At 38.5% G+C, this 23,749-nt stretch overlaps 3 protein-coding genes across 3 annotated transcripts; 1 reads left to right on the top strand and 2 right to left on the bottom strand.

The window, feature by feature from the left end:
* Positions 1 to 355: 355 nt before the first annotated feature.
* LOC128225676 (CUB and sushi domain-containing protein 3-like) lies at positions 356 to 5,913 on the bottom strand. Its single transcript, XM_052935585.1, has 15 exons — positions 5,745 to 5,913; positions 5,274 to 5,441; positions 4,943 to 5,110; positions 4,588 to 4,749; positions 4,217 to 4,384; positions 3,790 to 3,957; positions 3,492 to 3,647; positions 3,075 to 3,242; positions 2,731 to 2,898; positions 2,441 to 2,602; positions 1,889 to 2,056; positions 1,454 to 1,621; positions 1,021 to 1,188; positions 680 to 841; positions 356 to 549 (listed from the first exon to the last, which is right to left on the bottom strand). Exons 1-15 carry the CDS (start codon positions 5,911 to 5,913, stop codon positions 356 to 358), a joined length of 2,517 nt encoding a protein of 838 aa, XP_052791545.1.
* A 152-nt stretch (positions 5,914 to 6,065) lies between these two features.
* Positions 6,066 to 15,812, bottom strand: LOC128225675 (sushi, von Willebrand factor type A, EGF and pentraxin domain-containing protein 1-like). Its single transcript, XM_052935583.1, has 20 exons — positions 15,691 to 15,812; positions 14,807 to 14,990; positions 14,384 to 14,487; positions 13,750 to 14,061; positions 13,525 to 13,637; positions 13,190 to 13,322; positions 12,389 to 12,556; positions 11,956 to 12,117; positions 11,460 to 11,627; positions 11,009 to 11,176; positions 10,534 to 10,695; positions 10,147 to 10,314; positions 9,730 to 9,897; positions 9,443 to 9,598; positions 9,032 to 9,205; positions 7,979 to 8,152; positions 7,646 to 7,813; positions 7,280 to 7,441; positions 6,500 to 6,673; positions 6,066 to 6,274 (listed from the first exon to the last, which is right to left on the bottom strand). Exons 1-20 carry the CDS (start codon positions 15,755 to 15,757, stop codon positions 6,066 to 6,068), a joined length of 3,294 nt encoding a protein of 1,097 aa, XP_052791543.1. The 5' UTR covers positions 15,758 to 15,812.
* Positions 15,813 to 17,847: 2,035 nt separating this feature from the next.
* Positions 17,848 to 22,614, top strand: LOC128226576 (ubiquitin-fold modifier 1). Its single transcript, XM_052936524.1, has 5 exons — positions 17,848 to 17,916; positions 17,999 to 18,055; positions 20,747 to 20,804; positions 21,025 to 21,097; positions 21,628 to 22,614. Coding segments are annotated over exons 1-5 (255 nt in total). The 5' UTR covers positions 17,848 to 17,914; the 3' UTR covers positions 21,693 to 22,614.
* Positions 22,615 to 23,749: the final 1,135 nt, after the last annotated feature.

Genomic DNA, 23,749 nt, shown 5'->3' with positions numbered 1-23,749 from the left:
AACCACATGTGGGTTCTGGTGCGTCCCAAGAGCCGTCATTCTGACAAGTAACTTCCGATTGCCCACTGAGAGAGTATCCGAGGCTACATGTAAAGGTGGCTGTTGTTACCGCCCCGTCGGTCTGTAGATGCATGTTACCGTTTATTGGCGATGTCAGCGTAGTGCACGATACTGAAAATGTGGACGCAATACTGTTAGCCACTTGTTTCAGAGGATAAGAACGGATATGAAGTTGTGATACACATATTAGCCATACTTCCAATCAACACGTACATAATTATGTCGATTGACAGACACATTTTCTAACTTTCAAATCATCGTAATAATATCTCGATAAAGACAGATATTGAACAGACTATAAAAAACAAGAGGCAGATATACCACACTCCGGTAGCTGTCCTGTCCACGTTCCGTCAGGCTGGCATTCCAGTGAGATAGCCCCAGACACAGTGGAGCCGACATCGCAGCTCACCGACCAAGACGTCACGGCGCCGTCAGACGTTACCTGAGACGTTCCGTTACTAACACTCTCCAGCTCAGGACACGCCACTATAGGTAAAGGTTATGTAAGAGATATGAGGATACCAACACCGTCGATAAAATATTATATTCGCTTTGAGAGGCACGTGTGGACTCAACCAGGTTAATTACTCATCATTTAGAAGGAATTGGAGATTACCACAAGTTGGCCAGGCAGCATCCCAGCCCGACCCGAGCGTGTCGCAGACGGATGATTGGGCACCAGACAGGGAGAGGCCGACGTCACAGGAGAAAGTTGCCGTCATTCCGTCAGATGAGACGTCTACATTCCCATTGTTGAGATTAGTCGGGACGTCGCACACTAGACGATACAGGTTAGAAATATAAAGCTAGCGCAATCTAGGTTATCAAGACGTTATAATTTTATCGAGGTTTAGTATTTATGTTTTCTTAAAGGTTTTTAAGGGGTGTTTTTTAGTAAATGACGTTAAAATTAAGCAGTACTAAAATAACATTTTCAAAAGCTCATAATATACCCACCACATCTTGGACTTTCCAGGTCCCAGTTGCCAGCGGCGCTGCATGTCCGAGAGTCAGCTCCGTCTAGATGGTACCCGGACACACAGCTGAAGGACGCTATAGTGGCGACACCGTCAGTGAACGTCGCAATATGTCCAGCCGCCGGGGCATCCAGAACGGCACATTGAACTTAACGCAAAAGTCAAAATATAATTATATAATTATATGAGACAGTATTTTTAAGCACAACTTTTACGTGTATATGTTCAATAAAAGTTTTATGAAATTAATATTCATGTACTATACCTGCTAGTTGCTAAGTTTTCATAATACGTATTATACGTATGGATGTTACTACTGTTAGAAGAAATGAGATTACATTATACGTACATATAAAGCATCAAAAGTCGTATAAAACGCATATTTATCAATTGATAACGTATTCAGTTACTACCACAAGAGGGTGGAGTGAGGTCCCAGCTTCCGTCCGAGCGACATGAGAGAAGTGCAGGACCAGATATACTGTAGCCCACCGTGCACGTGTAATTAGCCTGCGTCTCCGTGCCGTCCGTTAAAAATTGAAGGTTTCCGTTAGCCGGAGTCGTCATTGATTCACATGCAGCTAGGTGGGAAAAGTTGTGATATTTTTTTATTTAATTTTTTGTATATATATCCCTTATATCAAATTTGACAGCATGTAGCTGTACCAATATCATTTAAAGCGACCAAAATGGAGGATCTATTTTGTACATTCTAGTCTTCAGGAAAGACATAAGAAATAATACAAAAGAAATGGTATCATCCTACTAAGTACACTCTTGTTCACTGATATTGTCTGCGTAATAAGTATCAATATAAACCAGTATCACTCGAGAAAATTTACACTTACTGCATGTAGGCACGGAGAGGTGCCATGTCCCGTCACTTCGGCAGACAAGGGTGGACTCGCCGCTCATTGTGTATCCAGTGTCGCATGTGATCTCGGCACGTGTGTCCGTGCCGTCAGTTACCAAGGTTACCTGACCGCCACCTGGGCTCGAGAGAACGTTGCACACCTCTGGGGAAATAAGGGATAATAGTATAAAAATATATATATACTCCAGAATTTCTCACTTTTAATTAATTTTTCCAACATCTTACCCCCAAAATGACATTTTGCATCATGTGATTGTTTTATAATTTTAGTATGTTAGATGTGATGCCCGATATGATACAAATCCACCAAAAGAAATTCTGGGCATTTTACCCCCATTTTTTTATTTTCCCTGGACTAATGTATTATTATACCAGTAACAGAAATGTATTTAATGCATAACTCTTGAAGAAGAAAATGAAACGAGTATAATCAAAAGCTGTTCACGTATTTTACACTGAGGGATGTGTGTTTCGCTCTTAAACGTCTACCTAAGAAGAAATAGAAAGGCAAAATTTATTTTCTTACTACATGAGGGGTCTGTTTCGTTCCATCCGGCACCCAATGTCCGGCAGCTCCTTGCAGACACGCCCACTAAAGTATATCCTGCATCGCATGTGTACAACGCCGTCCGACCGTCCGCTGAGATCTCCACAGACCCGCTGTCCGGGGTCAGAGGAGCATCGCACACTGAAATATTATGAATACTTGAAGATGTTAAAAACAGTAATAAAAGTTTACCTACAAGATCAATTCATACTTGATACACATTTATGAATAAATCGAATATTGATAAGAACTATTTCAAACATATCTACCGCACGTAGGTGGAACATTGCCCCACTGTCCACTAGTTTCACACGTGATTGACACCTCCCCATTCACGTGATATCCAGTCACACACGAGTACGTGGCCACCGTTACCAGTCCGTCCGTCGACAATGCTACTTCTCCGCTGTCCGGGTCAGTCAAAGTGCCGCATACCACTGTTTAAGAATTTCATATCATAAAAATAGTATTGCCTGGTGTTTCTTACTGAAAAAATAGAACGAACATATTCATAGACAATGCATTTGCTTCCTTCGAACATATCAAAGTACAATTTATTCATTGAACAGCAGTAATTGCTATTGCTTCTTCCTGCATGTTCTGATATTATTACCGCATGTAGGGAGGTCGCCGGACCACACGCCATCGGAAGAACACGTGATACTGGCAGACCCTAGCAGGATGCCGCCAATATTGCACGTAAAAGTGGCCACAGTGCTCGTGCCGTTCGTGATCAGAACGAGGCTACCGTCCGTCGGGGCGATCAGTTGTGGACAGGATACTGGAATGATTTACGGAATAAATATTGTTTTTTCGTTGTAGTTGGGTTTGTTTTTTGTTTGTTTGTTGTTGTTGTTTTTTTTGTTGTTTTTTGGGTTGTTGTTTTTTGTTGTTGTTGTTGTTGTTTTGTGTGTGTTTCTTTTGTTGTTGTTTTTTTTTTTTTTTTGGGGGGGGGGGTATATAGAGGACGTTATCCAAAATCCAGTATGGCCAATACTCACTTTGCGTAAAAATAATCGAAGAATTTTACCACAAGACGGTGCATCGCCCTCCCAACCGAGGCCTTCAGTTGAGCATGCGCGCTGAGGTTCGTCGTCAAGTGTGTATCCAAGATCACACGTGTACACAGCCGTCTGTCCGTCTGACGTCACGGAGCCATGCAGGATCCCAACCGGATCATTACACTCTGTGTGTAAATATTAATACATTCTCGTCTATGTGTGTTTTAGTCACGACATTATGTAACGTCAAATAACCCAAAAAGAGTTTGTTAATAATTACATGTTCTAAAATTCAGTATGGATAATTAATATGATGATGAAACATACGGCAAACAGGTTCGGCCGCAGACCATGAACCATCTTCAGCACATGAAATGACGTCATTTCCGACAAGAAAATAGTCTGACCCGCAGGAGAAGTTGGCTGTTGACGTCATCCCATCGGTAAACATAGAAACCAATCCACTGTCGGGAGCAGATAATGTCGGACACAACACTGAAAATTGTGACTGTACGTTAGTATCTACTGTTTTAGAACAAACGGATACGAGGGTTATATTTCTTGTGACAAGGGCAACTCAATTACAAAGAAAATGTCGAGTACTTTGATGTTTAAGAAGTTCAAGTTGTCCAAACTAAAAAGTAATATTCTCTCCCATTCTCTGCACATACAACTTCAGTTGCCCAGTTGCAATTTTAAAACAGTAGGAAATTCAACCAAAGCTACTAAAGTAACGGAATGCATCGCCACTGACCGCAGTTTGGCTGGAGGCTACTCCATGAGCCATTCTGTAAACAATGCAGAACGCTTTCCCCTGTAAGCGTGGCACCCAGCATGCATGAGTGTACAGCGCGGGTTGTGCTGCCTTCCGTATCCAGGGAAACACTTCCGTTCTCGATCTGAGAAAGCGCCTCGCAAGGTTCTTTGAAAAACAACGAGAGGACACAAGATTTCAATAATATAACTAGAAAATGAACATTGTTAAAGAATTCACTGGTCATTTTCGTTTACGTTTACCTGGTAAAGAATATGTCTTCGAAAGCACCTCACAAAGTTATTTGATTAATATGAATAACAATACATTCACAGATTACGACACTGTATACTGATAACAATAATTCCCACCACAAGTAGGCTGTGTTCCATCCCAGCCAAGGCCAACGGAGCTGCACTCCCTAACGTCAGACCCGGAGATTACGTAACCGACGTCACAGCGGAACGTCGCCGTCATGTTATCCGCCGACAGCGAAACCGCGCCCTGATCTGGTGCCGCCGGAGACTCACAAACTGTAAATAGCATATATCGTCCATGGTATATTCAGATTCGATGCTATGCTGGTTTCGAAACTCCTGGCCGTTTGCGGTTACACAATATGAATGTCAAGTCTCCTCTTTACAAAAGACTGGGCGGATGTAAATATTTGAATTTGAATATTAGAGAGCTATACATTTTATCGTATTCCGTGTCTGTAACACATACCACACGTCGGTGACACTTGCGTCCAGACCCCTGTACTTGTGCATTGTGACTCGCTGCTGCCTGACAACATGTAGTCGGGGACGCACATGAAACTCGCGACCGTCGACGTGCCGTTACTGATAAAGTGGACAGAACCACTATTCGGTGTGACTAACGCCGTGCACATTTCTGCAATTGAATACATAAGTATCCGCTTTAATGTGAATTTCAACTTGATAACATCTTGTTTCGGCGAAGTGTATATCAGAAAAAATGCGGCACAGAAAAGATATGGCTCTTTAATACACTGTAATCGTAGAGATAAAGTGCTAGTGATGTAATAAGAACATACGACAAATCGGGTCAGAGCCAGTCCAAACGCCAGTGACGCTACACTGCCTCGTCCCGTCACCAGCCAACGTGTAACCGACGTCACATGTGTACGTTACGGTAGAAGCTGAACCGTCAGTAGACGTGGTCATGTTGCCGTTATCAGGTTGGGTCAATGTCGTACATGATACTGAAAAAAGATCGGTATACAATATACGTTTTAAACATCCTCGTTACACACATGATGATACTTAAAACGCTATATTTGGGCAGCATACTACCTATGTTACTTGAAACATCAAATTTGTGTCTAGGGTACGGATGTTTTCGAAAGCAAGAATTTTATTCAGTTTATTTGCATGAATTCGCAAATATGTCTGTCTGTTAAATCCTACAGTTTGAAATTACAGAAACAGAACAGCACAGAAACCAGCATTCTTCAATGTTACAAAAGCGACAGTATGTACTCTTTTTGTTTAAAAAGACGATGTACCACATATTGGTGGTGTCCCGGCCCAACCCTGCCCATTTGTCTGACACTGCTGCTCGACGTTCCCTGCCAGGGTGGTCCCGGAATCGCACGAGTACCTGACAGTCCCGCCGTCTGTCGACACGACCACAGAGCCATCGGCAGGCGTCGCAGGGGTGTCGCAAACTGGCATATATAAACAGTACATAAATATTTATTGTCTGATATGAATTGTATTAAAGTTTTCTGAGTGCAAAAAAAAACAAACTTGTAACGCGAAGGTTCATTTATGTATTCGATTTAATGTTGTTTAAGCTTCGATAATATCATAAACATTAATTTGCATCACCGGCTATCATCCTCGTTTATATCTTGATGTTCACAGAACAAAATGCTGGCTGCGTTACCACAAGATGGCGGTGTTTGTTCCCAGGCACCGTCCGATCCACACGTTATCGTTTCTACACCATCCACGTGGTATCCCTGTACACACGTGTACGTTGCCATGGTAGCGGTGTCATTGAAGTTTAAGGTCACCGAGCCACTGTCTGGGTCTGACAATGGGGTACATTGAACTGAAAAAAATCTTAAATTTAGGACCAAGGCTATGTAAATTTCTATCGAATTCCTCTTCCGATTAGTGCCTTTTATCAAATACTTCGATGGAAGTCAGAAATTTTTTCAAGCACGATTTATAACAATAAAAAAGTACAAACAATTATTTTCAACAAACTAAGTTAATGAAACTTGAACGTTTAGAGACAAAATAGTGCAGTTACCGCAAGTGGGTGGAGATTGACTCCATGCTCCATTTGATTGACAGGTGACGTCACTGGAAGTCACGCCTTGCAGAGAGTATCCAGCCATACAGTTGTATGTTGCCACGCTCGTGCTTCCATTTGTTGTTATGGTAACATCACCGTTGCTAGGGTTTGACACACTTTCACAAAGCACTGCAATGTATGTTATTTGTTAACTGTTAAGAAAGCGTCGAACCGACACAAGTACATTCTCTAGCAACATGAAATAAATAACGGTTTCGCAAAGAAAGACAGCCTCTGAGCTATACAGTATATGGCATTATGCGTGCAACCGTATGTCTTTTGGCCTTAGTAATGTTCCGAACCTATCAGTGCTGAATGGATCACTGTATTTGTGATCTCGACTTGAGAAACCATCTTACTTACATCCACAAAACATTCCAGACATGGTGTCGATAACTATCAAGATACATTATTACGCATTTTGTATATATCCACCAGATACAAACTAGTTAGAACACGTTTCATCAGCAGAAGATCTTTTAAGATAAAAGGCCCCATCTAATAGTAATGCCCGCCTAAGAAGTTTTGCGGTGTTTATTATTTGCATGATATGAACGGCACTCCACTGTCTTGTGTTGGACATGAAACAGCCTGCTTACTGGGCATACAAATAAATGAAAACATATTTACCAAACAAAGTGGAAAAGGGATCAGTCAATGAGAAGAATATTTCGTCCGTATCAACATCTAAACCTTTACATGTTCTGCCGAAGACAAGTATTATACTATACATACCACATGAAGGAATAGCATGGTTCCAGCCTAAGCCAGCGGGATCGCACAAAGTGGTGGAGGCCCCGTCTAGGGAGTAGCCAAGGTCACATGTAAAGGCCACGGTCATTCCGTCACTTGATACAGTGACACCGCCATTGGTAAAAGATGCAGGCGGTGAACACACTGAAAGATAACGAGTTGTTATAACGCATATTGAATTAAGTGTCTGTAATTTAGTAATGCTTTCTTTGTTTAATGCGAACGTTTACATACAATATCGTGTAGCGCTTTTAAGGCACATTGAAATCCTTACATCATTAATCAGCATGTTGTTGTCATTTGTATACATTTTATTAAATGAAACATGATACTGTAATGTCAACTTACCACATGAAGGGTCAGTGCCCTCCCACGTTCCGTCTGATAAGCACGACCTTGACCCCGCCCCGACAAGGTCATATCCAGGAAGGCATGTGTAGGAAACATCACTGAGAGAACCGTTCGTCGTCACCGTCACAGAACCGCTAGTTACGTTGGCTAGGGTCTGGCATTCCACTGGAATTATACCAAAGGAAAGTATACAGTAAATGTCTTGAGGCTTTAGTAAATGTATATATATATACAAAAATATAATTTTGTTCCTATAAGATCGAATTTAAATTTAAAACTATTATAGAAGCCAAAAAGGTGGTTTTTATTTTGTCTTATGAAAATTATCACCACAAGTGACTCCCATGACGTCCCAAGTTCCCTCAGGGCTGCACTCAGCTGTAACACTGCTGACGTCACTGATGCTGAATCCCTGGTCGCACGAGACAATCGCACTGGTCGTTGTTCCGTCCGTTGTCAGGGTTACATTTCCGCTACTGGGGTCTGTCTGGTCCTCGCACTTATCTGAAAACCAGTATTTAAAATCATAAAAAATGTAGACAATGAGTGTTAATAGTGACCATCAAATTTAAATTTTAGAGGTAGATTGCCCTTGACCAGTTTTCGAATCTCTTGTTGGAAGGGGTCATTAGGTCAAAGGTCAATGTAACATTCAATTTTATTGTTTTGGGTCAATAGGTCAGTGGCCAAGGTCACGGTCAACAGTTTGTCTTACGAAAATATTGTCCGCACAGGAACTCGAGACCAGTTTGACCATCAAAAACTTTCAGTTGATGGCCCCTATTGTTTTTAACTTTTTACATCAGTAGGCACAACGTAGATGAAACAGTTTAATGAAATCATTTTTCGCTGAGTAAATCGAGAATCCTTAGACCTAGAACCATCAAACTGTAGATGTCGGATGCCCTTAACAAGCATTAAGACATACTTGATTACGAGGTCAGTAGGTCAATGGTGAACATCTAGGTCAAGAGTCTTATAAAATAGTCTTGTGAAAAGTTCAAAGTTCGAAATGTTTGTCTTAAATATCATGAAAATGTTTGGCAAACATAAATGATGAATGCGTTTCATCTTAAAACGCCTTTATTTAATCTTGCACATATTTCTGACAAAGCGGCGCTTAGGGGGCATAATGTGTGGCAATAAATTTTGCTCAAAATAACCTTTAACAACGACTCCAAAGACCAAACGATGTTTTGGGCTTTGATGGGCATGTTCATATTGTGTATACGAAGTTTTATGTCGATATCTTAGATGGTTTGAGAATGTGACCGACAACGACGGCGATGGTGCAAACATTATAAAGACTGTCACAAAACATTGAATTTCAATTCGAAAACCAAATAAAAAAACTGTTGAAAAGGATCTAGAATGTCATCATACTGCAGGTTGGCGTTGTGGCGTCCCAGGAGCCGTCCTCACTGCACGTGAGATTCTGGTTTCCTTGTAGACTGTATCCAAGCTGGCACGTGAACGTTGCGAGGGTCTGTAGACCGTCTGGTGACGTAAGTTCCATACTTTCACCCGTCGACAACGGGCCCAGGCTGGCGCACACAACTGGGTGTTTAAAAAACATATTGATGAAATAATGTGGCATAATTTCGCAGTTTTCGCAGATTATTTGCATTGTGTATAAAAGGAAAGAAACATGTACGCTTACACGCATATATTACGATGATGAACGCGACAAAACCCTTGTTTACATTCAAAATTAGAGCGGAATTATTTCACTTTTTACATGAATAAATTGCTGTCAGTATACATATCGCTCTGGTAACACAAATGTGCACAAACCACAAATGGGTGTTTCGGCGCTCCATCCCTCCCCATCACTTCCGCATGAGGCTATGGTTGCGCCGCTGAGGGTGGTACCAGTGTTGCACGTGAACATTGCATCACTTCCGGTCAAAGTCACGGACCCATTGTCGGGGGCGGCAGGTAATACACATTCTACATATTAAGAGTAAAGTTCAAAGATGGTCTAAATCTTTCTTCTCAATAAGGGTCACATTTAGTGGTATGTATGGTGCAAAAGGTAATTGTGTTATATGTAAATTATATTTTGTTTTTGAATTACTCACCGCACGAAGGTTGTGTACCATTCCACGAGCCATCTTCAAGGCACGAGCGGACGCCGGATCCAACGAGCTGATACCCGGTCGTGCAGTTGTATTCCGCTGACGTCCCTGTACTGTCACTGACCAACGTAACGTTACCACTGGGTGGGGCTGAGAGCGTGGCGCAAGTCTCTGGAAGTTAGTAAACATGGATGACATTTCATCGAGTCCTGACACGCATACACATACACACAAGTTGATGTATTCTGGTTGCAATGTATTCAATCTGCGTAGGAGCAAATTTATATCCGATTGTTTTTTAATCATGCCCTAAAAGATATATTGTGATGTATATGTAAATAAAACACCTGCATAAAGCAGTATCGTATGAAGTGGAATTATATTTATCAATGGAGAGAAAATACAAAGAAATTCACATACTACACGTTGGTTCTACGCTAGACCACGTGCCATCAGTTAGACAGACAGCAGCCGATACTCCAATAAGCCTCGCTCCACTATTGCACGTGAAGCTGGCTGTCGTCTGCATACCGTCTGTTGTCAAGGAAACGTTCCCGCCGTCTGGTGACGCCAATGATAGGCAAGCGGCTAAGAAGAAGTAGTTTTATTAAAATTACGGACCCGAAGAACAACGACGATCGGATGAGGATTTTAAACAAACTATTTAAACGATGGATAGAGAATGGAAGATTGTGAATTGTAATTTGTCCATTTGAAACCCAATCTTAAGACAAACACAAGCATTCAAATAAATCATAAGGCAAATTAGAAAAACAACCGTGGCCACTTAATTCATTTATACCGTACCACACGAAGGTGCAGTGCCAGACCAGGAGGTTCCGTCCATTATGCACGTGCGGGTGGCGTCACCATCCAAGGAGTAGCCGACGTCACATGAGTAGGTGGCCGTTCCAGTGGCGACGTTCACGACAACACTTCCAGAGACCGGGGAAGACAGTTGCTCGCACACTGTAAAAAATACAATCCCAGCACTCGTCAAGAGCGTGTGGCGTCCCACTACATGGAGTACCCGAGTCACATACATTACTTTTGGTAACAGCGTTTCGCATGGCTTAATGACTACATGTACAAAATAGGAACTGTTGGACTTGACGATTGTTGTCCTAATGTTTTAGCCGCCGGGTTTACTACTACAAGGCTATAAAGGTCATAATGTTTTTATTTTAAATCGGTCATGAAAACGATGATTGATTCAGTTCAATAAGTGTTCAATTATTGTTTAGACTCTGGAGATGGCTATGTTTAAGTTTAAAGAGCGTACCGCAAGCAGGCTCATTTCCAGACCAGCTTCCGTCTGATGCGCAAGCTAATGTTGCCTCCCCGCTGACGTCATATCCGGTCTGGCACGTGAACGTAGTGAGCGTATTTGAACCGTTCGTGGACATCGATAAGCTGGCTAAATTTGGTGTTGTCAGCGCGCCACATTCAACTGCAATGTTATTATTTTACCCTAGTGCTCATTTAATTATTTACGTATTAATCATTTTACAAAGATACTTATACGAAATAATCAGTTTGCATTTACATGTAAAACAGTGTAGAGGGCGATGGAAATTATGTAAAATACATATAGATTTAGAGAGAGAGAGAGAGAGAGACAAACTAGTGACTACATTTTTAAAGTTTCAGACATAATAACAGTATATCGGAAGGAAAACGGTACTTGTTATCCCCACACACACATACATCCGCCATTTACCGCCTAAACCTACCACATCCTGGTAACGTGTCGCTCCACGTTCCGTCAAGCTGACAAGAAACTGACGTGACACCATCCAGACTATAACCGACGTCACAGGAAAATGATGCCACGGTTGTGCCACCTTCTGACGTCAGCGAGATAGATCCGAATGAGAGAGTGGTCAGGGGCGAGCAAGTGTCTAAAATAATAATAATTATAATAATAATAAAAAAAAAATAAAAAAATAATAATAATAATAATAATAATAATTAATAATAATAATAATAATAATAATAATAATAATAATAATAATAATATAATAATACAAGTGTATTTCAGTTAACAGAGTCATATGGTATAATTTCCGTAGTTCTATCAGCGGAATACGTATATACTGCTACATGACTGCAAACAACAACAATACAATATACGCTGTGGTTAAATTCTATAATTTTTTATTATCATCCTGGCAGTTTTGCGCGGACTATTAGTTGTACATGTACAAACAGAGTTTCATGAAATGTTACCACATGTTGGTTCCGTTCCGTTCCAAGAATAGCCCTCGGTGGAGCAATACCGATTTTGGTCGCCTTTTAGAACGAACCCAACATCGCACGTGTACGTCGCTACGTCACCGTCACCAGATACCGTCACGTTACCGTTCAACAATGGGTCAGGGGCAATGCATTCTGAGTGAAGTTGAAAAGAGAAGAACTTGTGTGATTGTAGCTTAAAATTGACCGCAACCTTAAATGTGTATTTACTGCGAAATCATACACATTGTACTTGCACTCGCTTGATAACTACGGCTACCGTTAACAGTTGACTTGATTTACCCTTATACATTGTACACTCAAAATCTGAATCACGTTCTTATAAATGTGTTTTCATTAAAAAAATACTGACGGAAATTTTAAGAAATCCAATTGTTGTACGTATGTTTGTTAATTATTTACTCACTACAAGACGGTGAGTCTCCCGTCCAGGTGTCGTCTCCCATGCACGTGCGCTCGGCGTCCCCGTACAGGGCGTACTCCGGCGCGCATTCGTACGAGGCAGTGGTGGTCGCGCCGTCCGTCACAATGTTGACGGTGCCACCGGCGGGGGCGGCCAGATCCGGACAGGATACTAACCGATTAATTGAAAGGCAATCATGTCAGATAATTCCAATAAACCACAATCGCATTTTTATTTTAATACAGTCATAGACATGCATTATGTAGATGTCATATTTGATATAATTGTTTATAAATGATAAAAGCACATCTATTTATTCAACAAATGAAACCAACGAAAAATATGTGTAGGCGATGTGATAATTTTATGTAGAATAAATATATGTAGGCTATAAGACTAATTTATGTAGAATAAATAGTGTTATTAAACTATATGAAAAATAAATGTATGTAGACTATATGATTAATATATGTAGAATAAATATATGTAGGCTATATGACTAATTTATGTAGAATAAATAGTGTTATTTAACTATATGATAAATAAATGTATGTAGAATATATGATAGATTTATGTTACAGTAAAAAAAATATGTGTAGAATTATAAACTCACGACAGGAGTCTGAAATAAAAAGTCGCCACAAAATTAGTCACAATTTCCAGAGCCACAACAAAACAACAAATTGGAACAAATGAATTTATAAAATAATATATATTCCAATGTATTTGTGTAAAATCAAGCCAATGCTTAGACGTGTCATTTTATAGTTAAAACAGTAGAGGGTGGTGGACCGTGGATCTCACCTATAATGTTGGTAATGGTTATTTTGGCGCCAATGAGATTGCCGTTCGCATCCGTCGGGAAAGATGCCGACGACATTGACTTTCGACAGAAACTCGGAGCAACAGAGGCTGCTGTCTTGTCGTCGGATACAGCCTTAAGTAAAAGAAGAAAAAATACAGAAAATGAATTAGAATCACATAAACAAAACAACTATACAAACGGGATTTGCATTTGCATTGACGTTTGTCAGAACGTAAGTCAGAATAATATAAATATTATATAAAATAAATAGAAGCTTTAAAATATATTAACCATGCACTATGTTAACAATACAAGACACAAATAGACAGCTTACAAAACAAGCGAATTGGAACGTGTTAACGCCGTCCGTAGTTCCGCTGTTGTAGACGGTGACGTAATTGTCTCCCCCTGACGGCACCGTGTCAACACACGTTACCGTGCTCGTGTCTGAAACACATCATGTGGGTTGTGTCATTGCTATACTTATTGGCGAGATACCATGTTGTATGATAGTATGTTCAGTTCATGATATTTTACTTTCATCATGTTAAGTTTATACCTGAATAAGCAACTTTCGTTGCACACGCGTTCAGGTCGAACGTCATCAACGTGTTATCTGAGCATGTGTCCCACGTGTCTCCACTTCCGGTACATGTGACAACGCCTCCAGAAGTTTCGTGTGTATAGTCGTACTCGCCGAGGAACACCCATGGACAGCTGACAGCAGCGGATCCCTCGGCGCCCGACCGGATGAGGACCTCATATTCGGAACCCTCAGACCCAAACTGTTGGTAACACATCTCGGTCTTTAAAGAGTAAGTGCCGCTTGGAGCAATCAGATACCTGGCGCGTCCAATTTTAACTTGCTCCGCTATAACATAAAACCATTTGTTGAACTTAATCCTTCCAAACAATCAGGTATACTGTTTTCAGCAAAATAAATGGTACGTACATAGTTTGATCAATTTCCTAAAGTTTCTTAATTACTACACTTACGGGCCTCTACGCAGTACATGTGATCAACTTCCTTAAGTTTCTTAATATCAACACTTACGGGCCTCAATGTAGTATCTGTACGAGTTAGCGGTGACCTTTGTCATTCGTAGACAGAGATACGCATAGTAGGTTGAGGTCACAAACTGTTTGAAACTGTTCACAGATCTGAAAAATATCAATCTTACTATTACACTTACGGGCCTCAATGTAATAGCGGAAGGAGTGGTCGGTGAGGCGCGCCATGCGGAGACAGAGGTAAGCGTAATAAGGAGCATTGAACTGGTCGAAGGTCAGGACTGAACTGCAACACCAGAGACATTTCAAATTAGGCTCAGATGCAAATGTAGTTATAATGATCTTATTAAAGTCGGCGTAGATTATCTGATCATTTTGAGATTCCTTAAGAAGTCCATTCAGTCAATGTACACTATTTACTTAACCATTTGTTCATAACTTTAAATGAATCGAAACTTCAATAGTTTAGATGCTACAGCCGATTGCTTCTTGACATACTATATAAACAGTATAAGATGCATATCAAATAAAATTAATTGACAAATTTTATGCACTTAGTTATGGCTAAATAAAGTTAATAGTATATAATTCGCCTGTATAATTACCGCAGCATAAGGTACCCTTCGGTGGCGAAATGATCGGCGTTGGTGCACTGCCACTGTGAAACATTCTGTCCGTCCAGCAAGAATGACCATCCGTCCATCGTGGTCTCCTTGAACACCAGCGTCCCCTGCCGGTTCGAAAGCCACGTGCTCGAGGAGAACTCGCTGGGCCACGTGCATACTCCATCTGTATAGAAGACTCGTTATTTCAAACGTATTTTGATCACGTGCTTAGAAACAGATCATTGTGTTGTACTTACAGCTGCACTCTCAACGGTATATCGTTTTGAAAACTGTTTTATTGTGGGTTTTTTAATTGTTTGCGTAAATATCTGCATACCGGTGATATAAGTCTGCTGACAAAAGATCAGATTTTCATATTTCCGTTCAAAACTAATGTTTATGGCTAAAAGCGTTACTCACGGTTTAAGAAAAAGGCATAAAACATCAATATATGAACTTAAATATGAAAATCTGCGATCTGACTTTTTGTCAGAAGTCTTATATCACTGATTTCCATGCATGTTCGCATAGATTGGCTCGTTCCAGAAAAAAAATAAAATAAAAAAGGTTGTCAAAACGTTGTCAAAACGTTTAATATGTGAGAGTGCAACTTTAAAACTTACATACAGTATTGAAATGAGTTGGATTCTTAAAGTAAAACGCACAAATTTAGGTGTTTGATAAAGAATTTCGACGTTTTTGCTATATGCATGTATGTTTTTCGAAGTATTGTTTCACATTTTATAAAGAAATCGCTGAAATTCTGAAAAGCTCACGAAACCAATCGGTGGTAAAATCAAGTTAAAACAGAATTGGAATTAAATATGATTAATTAAGTCGATTGTTGTTTACTTAAAAAGTTGTTTTTACTAAACACAACTTACCGCTAAGATGAATATTAATGAACAATATGAATATAATAAGATGGACACTCTTTCGTATGATATCCATTTTAGAAAATCGTTTTTACTTTTACTGTCATGTTTCTAATGTATTGAAGTCCGACAATAGTCACAACAGAAGTGATTCCTTTAACTATGCCTACTGTCATTGTTCTGAATGACTCCAACCTAAAACAAAAGAATGACATTTGAGATCATATCGTGTATAGCGTTCATACCCAATTTCCATTGATTGATTTCACTATTCATTAAGTTTAAATAAAAATCCATTTTGAACTTAAATATTTCTTAATAATCATGATAATAATTAGCATGAATAAGTATTTAAATAACTTCATTCATAAATCATATCTCATTTAACTACTTTACAGAAAGGGCATGCATGTACATTCAATGTATACATACGTTGTTTTATTTGTTTAAAAAATAGCTCTTCGAACTATCTTTGTGTTGATACATATACACCAGGTGTAGCTTTCCGTCGATATTGTATATTTATATTTATTGGGGTCGACAACCCGACGGCATGTCGGCCAGTCGGGTGATCGACTGGTTAGTCGGATGGTCGATTAGTCAATCGGAAGGTCAATTGGTCAATCGAATGGTCAATGATCGTTCGGTTGGTCGATTGGTCAGCCGGAAGGTCGATTGGTCAGTCGGGAGGTCGACGGGTCAGTCGGGAGGTTGATTGGTCAGTCTGAAGGTCGATTGGTCAGTCGGGAGGACGATTGGTCAGTCGGGTGGTCGATTGGTCAGTCGGGAGGTCGATCGATCAGTCGGGAGGTCGATTGGTCAGTCGAATATGCGATCAGTATATCACAATTTGTAAATTACATGTGCTTTTGAAATAGATCATGCAATGTTATTTTGTGTTATTTTTTATCATTATTGTCCACAACCGATTTCGACTATCCTCCTCAAAATACCATGTTCTGGGATAAACACGTCGTACCTTTTAATTGAAAAATAGTGATGCACAAGAGCATCACCAAACTAGATATTGAAAAAGATGATATTTTTCTTCATAAAACCAAGCGTTTACGCTTCAACAATCTCAGAGTTTGTAAGACGGACGGCAGGTGGCCTAAGATAACCGGAGACGATGAAAACAAGTTTTTTTATGATCAATTATACTATCGAGTCCGATGATCACTCTTTACCTGCGTAAAACTACATGTAGGATAACTGCAAAATAAAATTAATTGTGTACCTGGGACAGTATTCCTACAGCATCTCAGTGGATATTTTCAACTTAGACGAAAATCTTCTTTTTACTAAGTTGAATCTAAATGGAATACCATATATTGTTTGTACACTTACATTTGTAAATAAGCAAGACAAATACATAAATAATAAATGTATATGAATAATTTTATGTAAAACAATCGTTGTAATAAAAAAGAAAATGTTAAATAAGCTGAACATTTTCATTAGGATAATTTATGAAGACAGATCCTGAATAACATTTACTGTGAGCTTCGACTGCCTGACATACATGTACATAGTGTAGCATTCTTTAATATACAGATATATGCACATAACTTTTAAGTAAAATAGTTACTCTTGAAATTCAGTAGACACACAATTAAGTGTATAAAGAAGATATATACATTTATGAAAAATATTAACATAAAAAGGTCCAAAATGAGATCCTTTAGAAATGATTGTCGGTACCATACATGTAATATTAGTGTAACGTTTCTATATAAAAATACTATCAGATCTTCCCTCTCTTCTTGCGGCAGGCAAACCTTCTTTGCCAGCTCCGCAATATCGGAATTATCCAGTCAGCTACTGGACGGTGCACAGCCTTTTTCTAATTGAACGCTGCATTGCATGCTTAGCTGGTCGATTATCATAATTTTAACGCATTCCTATTTAAGAATGGCATTCAATGACTTCGATTTTTTTTATCAATTTCAATCTAATATGGTTGCAGAACAAGCGGAACCGGAGCACATGGAGAGAATAGTACTTTTTATCTGGAGTACTACCGTTGTTTGTCTGGTACACAAGCTGCTTACTGAAATGCCCAAATAGAGCAAGGGGAAGGAACTCCAGACTATCACGCGGTGAGCTCACTAATATAGCTATGAAAAGTATTGACTGCTCCGTACAATTGAATGATAAAAACCGAGGTCTTCCGGAAAACTTACATCTTTGTTTACTTCCGGGTTGCACAACGTGTCAAATAGTAGGCGACAAAATGTAAGTTTTTTTCTTCATTATTCGATTTCTTTGGTCTTTTTTATTTTATTTCAATTTAATTATGTGCCTGCTTCCATTTCAGGTCGAAAGTTACTTTTAAAATAACGCTGACATCCGATCCGAAGCTGCCTTACAAAGTGTAAGTATTTGACATATGTTTGTATTTATATCCAAAACATTAGTCATTTTGTAATGTAAAAATAAGTGAGAACTACCGACCAGTGAGCCTAACATCAGTAACATGCAAAATATTAGAACATATTATCTGTAGCCACCTACTGAACCACTTTGAAAAACATAATGTATTTACATCACTAAACCTAGTCTAAAATAATAGACGTGTTATACGGGATTCTTCCAATCCCTAACGTCTAAACGGGAATGTGCAAAAAACGGGGGTGTTTTAAAAATATTGAAATTGTTTTAAGTGAAGTATTTTATTGTTGAAATTGATCATAAAGAGTAATATTCATATTTTACCATGTAAGTGAAATGTTATTTTGCACTAAACAAGCATTTAATGCATAAAAACAAGTTGTTTACCTTTCCAATAAAACGAAAGTTGACTGACACAAACAACAATTATGCGAAGGGGAACAACTCGATACAATCGTAATAACTCGGCCTCCTCCGACAAAGCTTCGAGATAGACCTCTTTATACAATCGTAACAACTCGGCCATGGCTGAAATGTTCAGAGCGATTTAAAACTGTGCCCTGAAGCCTTGCAGGTGCCCTTCATGTATATATCGTTATGTTTTGACAGAATGAAATGAAGAAAAGCCGTCAAACTCATAATCAGAAGTTGGATATTTATTTTTTGTGTGCGGAACTAATATAAAATAACATTATCTGGTAATATTTCTTGTTTTTATGATATTTTATAGACGCTTTATGCTTTAATCCGGAATCCTGATCGGAACAACTACCCACTTTTGATACTAAACAATTTGTACGTGAAGGATTTGCCATATCAAAAATCTAAAAAATATCCGTCAATGTTAGGGATTGGAAGAATCCCATATAGCACGTCTAATATTTTAGACTACATGATCGCCTACTGCAGAAGATGTCGCATTACGGGGTAAAAGGCCATCTCCTGGCGTGGTTGTCATCTTTCTTGAAAGACCGGTCCATGAATGTAGTGGTGGAAGGTGAAAACTCAAAGAGCATACATGTAGACTCGGGAGTACCACAAGGAACAGTCCTAGGACCGCTTATGTTTCTCTGCCATATAAATGACCTGCCTTTGAGCGTCAAATCACAGGTTCGACTCCTTGCGGATGATTGTTTGTTGTATCGACAGATAAAGAACAATTCAGACCACATTAAACTCCAGAAAGATTTATCGGAACTAGAAAAGTGGGCCTCCACATGGGGCATGAAATTTAATGCTAAAAAGTGCTATATTCTTAGTGTCAAAAGTAAATCATCCCACTTTTATGAACTCGCCAACACTATACTGAAACACGTGGACTCTAACCATTACCTTGGATTACTTATTTCAAATGACTTAACATGATCTAACCACATAGCAATCATCTGCAAAAAGGCATACTCTACACTTGGATTCCATCGCCGTAACTTGAAACATTGTCCACTAGAATGCGAGAAAACTGCCTTTATTGCACCCGTAAGATCTAGAATATGGCTCAATTATATGGCACCCATACCTGAAGAAAGATATTGATAAACTAGAAAAAATTATACGCCTAGGAGCATGCTTCATCCTAAACAACTACAAAACTAAGGAAGAAGGCTGTGTGACAGAAATGCTTAACACACTGGAACTTAGCCCTCTACAGGACCGCCGTGTATCCAACAGACTGGTGATGCTCTACAAGACAGCAGGGGGTATGGTGCCGGCAGTGGACCCTGATCTTTACCTGACTAAACAATCAAATAAGTGCTGCATAAAAGTAAAGGCATACACAGATTATTTAACTTCTAATATAATAGATAGACGTGTTTCAAACAACACACGTTCATATAACATTCCATTTGCTCACACTGAACAGTATAAACATTCATTTTTTGTGGAAACACTTGTAAATTGGAACCACTTGGAAGACAGTGTTGTGTGCGCATCTACAGTCGAGGGCTTTAAAAAAGCTCTCCCACAGCGCTACTAGAACCCCTCCCCCCGTAGAAATATGCCAGAAGTGGCCCTTCTACGTAGCTGAACAGATACAGATACAGAAGTGCTTTTTAAAAAGATGTAGCTACTATAATGAACACCCTGCCCAATAGTAAAAGGTCAAATGGCTGTAATAGTCATTGAATTCACCGCCACCAGTGGTGACCACTAAACATTGTTATCACAATAAATTATTAGAAATGGCCTATGTAATATCATGTGACTCGGAAGCAGGCATACTTGTTAAGTCTAGCACATTGAGCAGAAGAGTCACGATTTTTTGCGCAGAGTTAATTTCTCTCATTCTCGTTTGAATCTCATGCATTTTAACTGTGCATATTAATGGCATTACTGCCGTAGTCCAAATAATTGTACGTTGAAAAAATTTTGATGATTTTTTTTATATGGCAAATCTGTCAGGGTTTAGAAGAATCCCACATTGAAAGTCTATTATTTTAGACTAATTAATGGTATTGCTGGCCTCGAATGTTACTAGAGCAGACCACATTGGCTCAGATGATAACCAATATATGAAGGATATTAGCGGTCCAAGGTAAAAAAAAACAACACTTAACACTGAGTATCGACCCATTTAAAGTCAGATTGTGTCTCTAGCAGAGGAGGATCTCCTCCGTAAAGCACTGTTTGTAACATCATTTGGTATTATTTCATAGAATATTTGTATTTCTTTCAGGTTATCAGTTCCTGAGGCAACTCCCTTCACAGCTGTGTTGAAGTTTGCTGCAGAAGAGGTATTAAAAGTTGAAAGTATATGCTCAGATATTTCTCAGTAAACATTATCATAATATAACATTGTTCACATGTCACAGTACTGAAACTAGTTTTTAATTACACTAAATAAAAGTCATAGCAGTTATGAGCTAGGGCCACTCATTTTTAAGTTTTAAAGGATTCATAAAATTATGACTGTATGCTAGAATATTTATTATTGAGTTAAACTTTTTTTTCCAGTTCAAGGTACCAGCAGCAACCAGTGCAATCATTACCAATGATGGTATTGGAATAAACCCAGCACAAAGTGCAGGTCAGTGCTCACATTTATTGTATAAAAAATCAGAGAGGATTTAAGTATATCCATGCACCGTCTATGTGCTGTATTCTTAGTCTAGATGTTAGTTTTTATTATAAGCCTGTAAAGGGCATTGTGCTCATATATGTGTTTTGAATCTCTTAATTGTACTAAGTCATGTATCTGGATGGACAGAGCTTCTTCTCTTTTTTTAATCTCAATTGAATTCAATATTACTGAAGTTGCTAAGTTTACTGTTATTTTGCAGATACAAGTAGTACCGGTAGTATTCTTGGACAAAAAGAACAGTTACTGTAATACGTTCGACATAAAGAATAGTTTGAAAATGTATCTTAAAAACATAAAAGGTTGCTATATAACACAGACAGATTACAAGGCTATCACAATTATATCCTGTTCATTTATGACGTCACATCAACAATTACTACATTAGTTTTATATAAAAAACTTGTTCTGACATTATTTCATGATGGCGATCACATTTTAGTATACATTAACCATTTTAATGACCATTTTATTTTCAGGAAATGTGTTCCTAAAGCATGGTTCAGAGTTGAGACTTATACCCCGAGACCGTGTAGGACATTGAAATCAGTGCTGTACATAATCATCTAGGATATTCTAATTATTGTACCACCAGTCAGCAGAGGTAGACAAGATCAAATAGCAACACATGATCTTTAGTTTAAGAGTTTTAAATGATGGAAACAAACATGTGTTCTTTTTTTCAGTTGTTAAGTTTAAAGGTGACCTTTTTATTTTAAAATATTGCGCTTTCCAACACTGCTCTCACAGGTATAGATATTTTCAACTTTTTTAATGTTTAAGAATATTTACATTTACACATGATTAAAGCAAAGGTAATTTTTCAGCGCTGAAATATATGATATTGCTAAAATTCTAGTTATTGGAGGAAAGTAATATTTTGAGTTTATTCTGTTGATATTCCTGATAATTTATTATTTTAACTTTGCAATAATAACTATTGACCAATTGTGTAGATTTTGATGTACATTTTAAATTGTATTTATTTGGAACACTGGTTGTTAAAGTAGATAGGCCATACTTTAATATGTACTTATTACCATGTAGATACTAAAATGGGGTTGATAGAAATTGGAGAACTACCAGTATGTCTCCAGGTCTTGTTCAAAGTCATAAAGTGTTGCCAAAAAAATAAAATATTTACAGCAAAAAACGAAAGAATTAACCAGTTATAAACAATTGTCTGATGACCATTCTCTCTATTTTGTTAATATTTAAATTTTCTTAATATTCAATCTCATGAGAATTATTTAGCTGCAAAATCTTAGTGTTCAAATTGTATAAACAGTTAAATCTGGTGCCATTATTGGTTTGGAAAAAGAAATAAAATCAAAATAATCTTTGTCTGCACACAGGAACCTAGTCTAGTGTTCATGTTTTACTGTTTATTTTCTCATCATTGCAATTATTAATGTATGTTTTTACAAAAAAAAGAAAATATGATAATAAAATCTAAATAATTTTAACTGGTGTTATGTGTTGTTTGGCAATTAATATTGTTGCTTAATTTTGAAAGAATTTCAAAACCAGTCATATTTACAAGATATGTTTGTCAGACACTAAGTCCCCTGAGTGCTGCTTTGTGAAAAAAAAACGTGCATGATTGAATTGAGGTGTTTGAAGAAGTTTCAAGAAATGCATTGATTATTTATGGTTACACAAGTCTTCAGAAGAAAGAGATTACAAATATATAGACCTATGAACTACATTGTCATAAATCCATGTCTGTTGACTGCCTCCTTTTCCCTTGACCTACTCATTTAAAAAAAGTGTTATCTGATGGCCAATTGCATCCTACCACTGAAGTTTTATGGTCCTAGGTCAAACCATTCTCAAGAAATTAAAAGGGCAAAGTTTTCAGAAGACTGTTGACTGTGACCAAATGACCTGCAAAACAATCGAGGTCATCTACTGATCAAAACTGCATTGATTATAATTGGTTACACAAAGATTCAGAAAATTGAAATTCAACAGCCTGATCTCAAAAACAATACCGATCATATATTAGTCAAAAGAACCTATCGCTGAAGCTTCATGGTCTGACATAAAATTTTCCAAGTTATCGACTGCCAGTATTCAAAAACAGGGTTTGCTGTGACTTTTGACCTACTCAGCCCTTAAACAAAAGGGGCAGCTACTGATCAAGGGCACCCTACCACTTAAGTTTAATGGTCCTAGGTAAAGCCATTGTGAAGTTATTGTGCATACCCATAGACCATCAGACCCAACATACTGACATTTGCAATGTATATATGCTTATTGAATTGTAATTTTTTGCAGCACAAATATCATAAATAGAATACAGAATTTATCCTGGTCATAAGAAATCTTACAAGGCATATTGTTCAGTTAATGACCCACCAATAATGAACCCAATGTTTTGGGCCAGATAACACTCCAAGCCGTGTTATTGCCCTCGACTAACTGTGCTGGAAATCTTTTGACAAGTGCTACTCTTTTGACCTAAACTCGTGAAACTTAATAGAAATGTTCTAAAAATTTTGTTTGGATTGCATTCGAGATTATTTACGAACAACAAGGCTTAAAATCTTACATTTAGGGAACCGGTCAAGATGGAATTATAATCTTGCATCTTTTTGC

Source organism: Mya arenaria, chromosome 3 (assembly GCF_026914265.1).
Source record: "Mya arenaria isolate MELC-2E11 chromosome 3, ASM2691426v1".
Taxonomy (NCBI): Eukaryota; Metazoa; Mollusca; class Bivalvia; order Myida; family Myidae; genus Mya; species Mya arenaria.
Note: the sequence above shows the minus strand (reverse complement) of the source record. Positions and strands in the feature narration are given on the sequence as shown.

Coding starts and splice junctions, on each gene's coding strand:
- LOC128225676 (XM_052935585.1), bottom strand. CDS start 5,913: ATGCCAGTTTGCGACACCCCTGCGACGCCTGCCGATGGCTCTGTGGTC. Junction 5,442..5,744: donor CGGGACACCACCAATATGTG/GTACATCGTCTT, acceptor ATCTTTTTTCAG/TATCATGTACGACATTGACC. Junction 3,958..4,216: donor TAGCCTCCAGCCAAACTGCG/GTCAGTGGCGAT, acceptor CACAATTTTCAG/TGTTGTGTCCGACATTATCT.
- LOC128225675 (XM_052935583.1), bottom strand. CDS start 15,757: ATGGATATCATACGAAAGAGTGTCCATCTTATTATATTCATATTGTTC. Junction 9,599..9,729: donor TGGTACACAACCTTCGTGCG/GTGAGTAATTCA, acceptor CTTAATATGTAG/AATGTGTATTACCTGCCGCC. Junction 8,153..9,031: donor CGCCACAACGCCAACCTGCA/GTATGATGACAT, acceptor ACTGGTTTTCAG/ATAAGTGCGAGGACCAGACA.
- LOC128226576 (XM_052936524.1), top strand. Junction 18,056..20,746: donor CCGAAGCTGCCTTACAAAGT/GTAAGTATTTGA, acceptor TATTTCTTTCAG/GTTATCAGTTCCTGAGGCAA. Junction 21,098..21,627: donor AAACCCAGCACAAAGTGCAG/GTCAGTGCTCAC, acceptor TTTTATTTTCAG/GAAATGTGTTCCTAAAGCAT.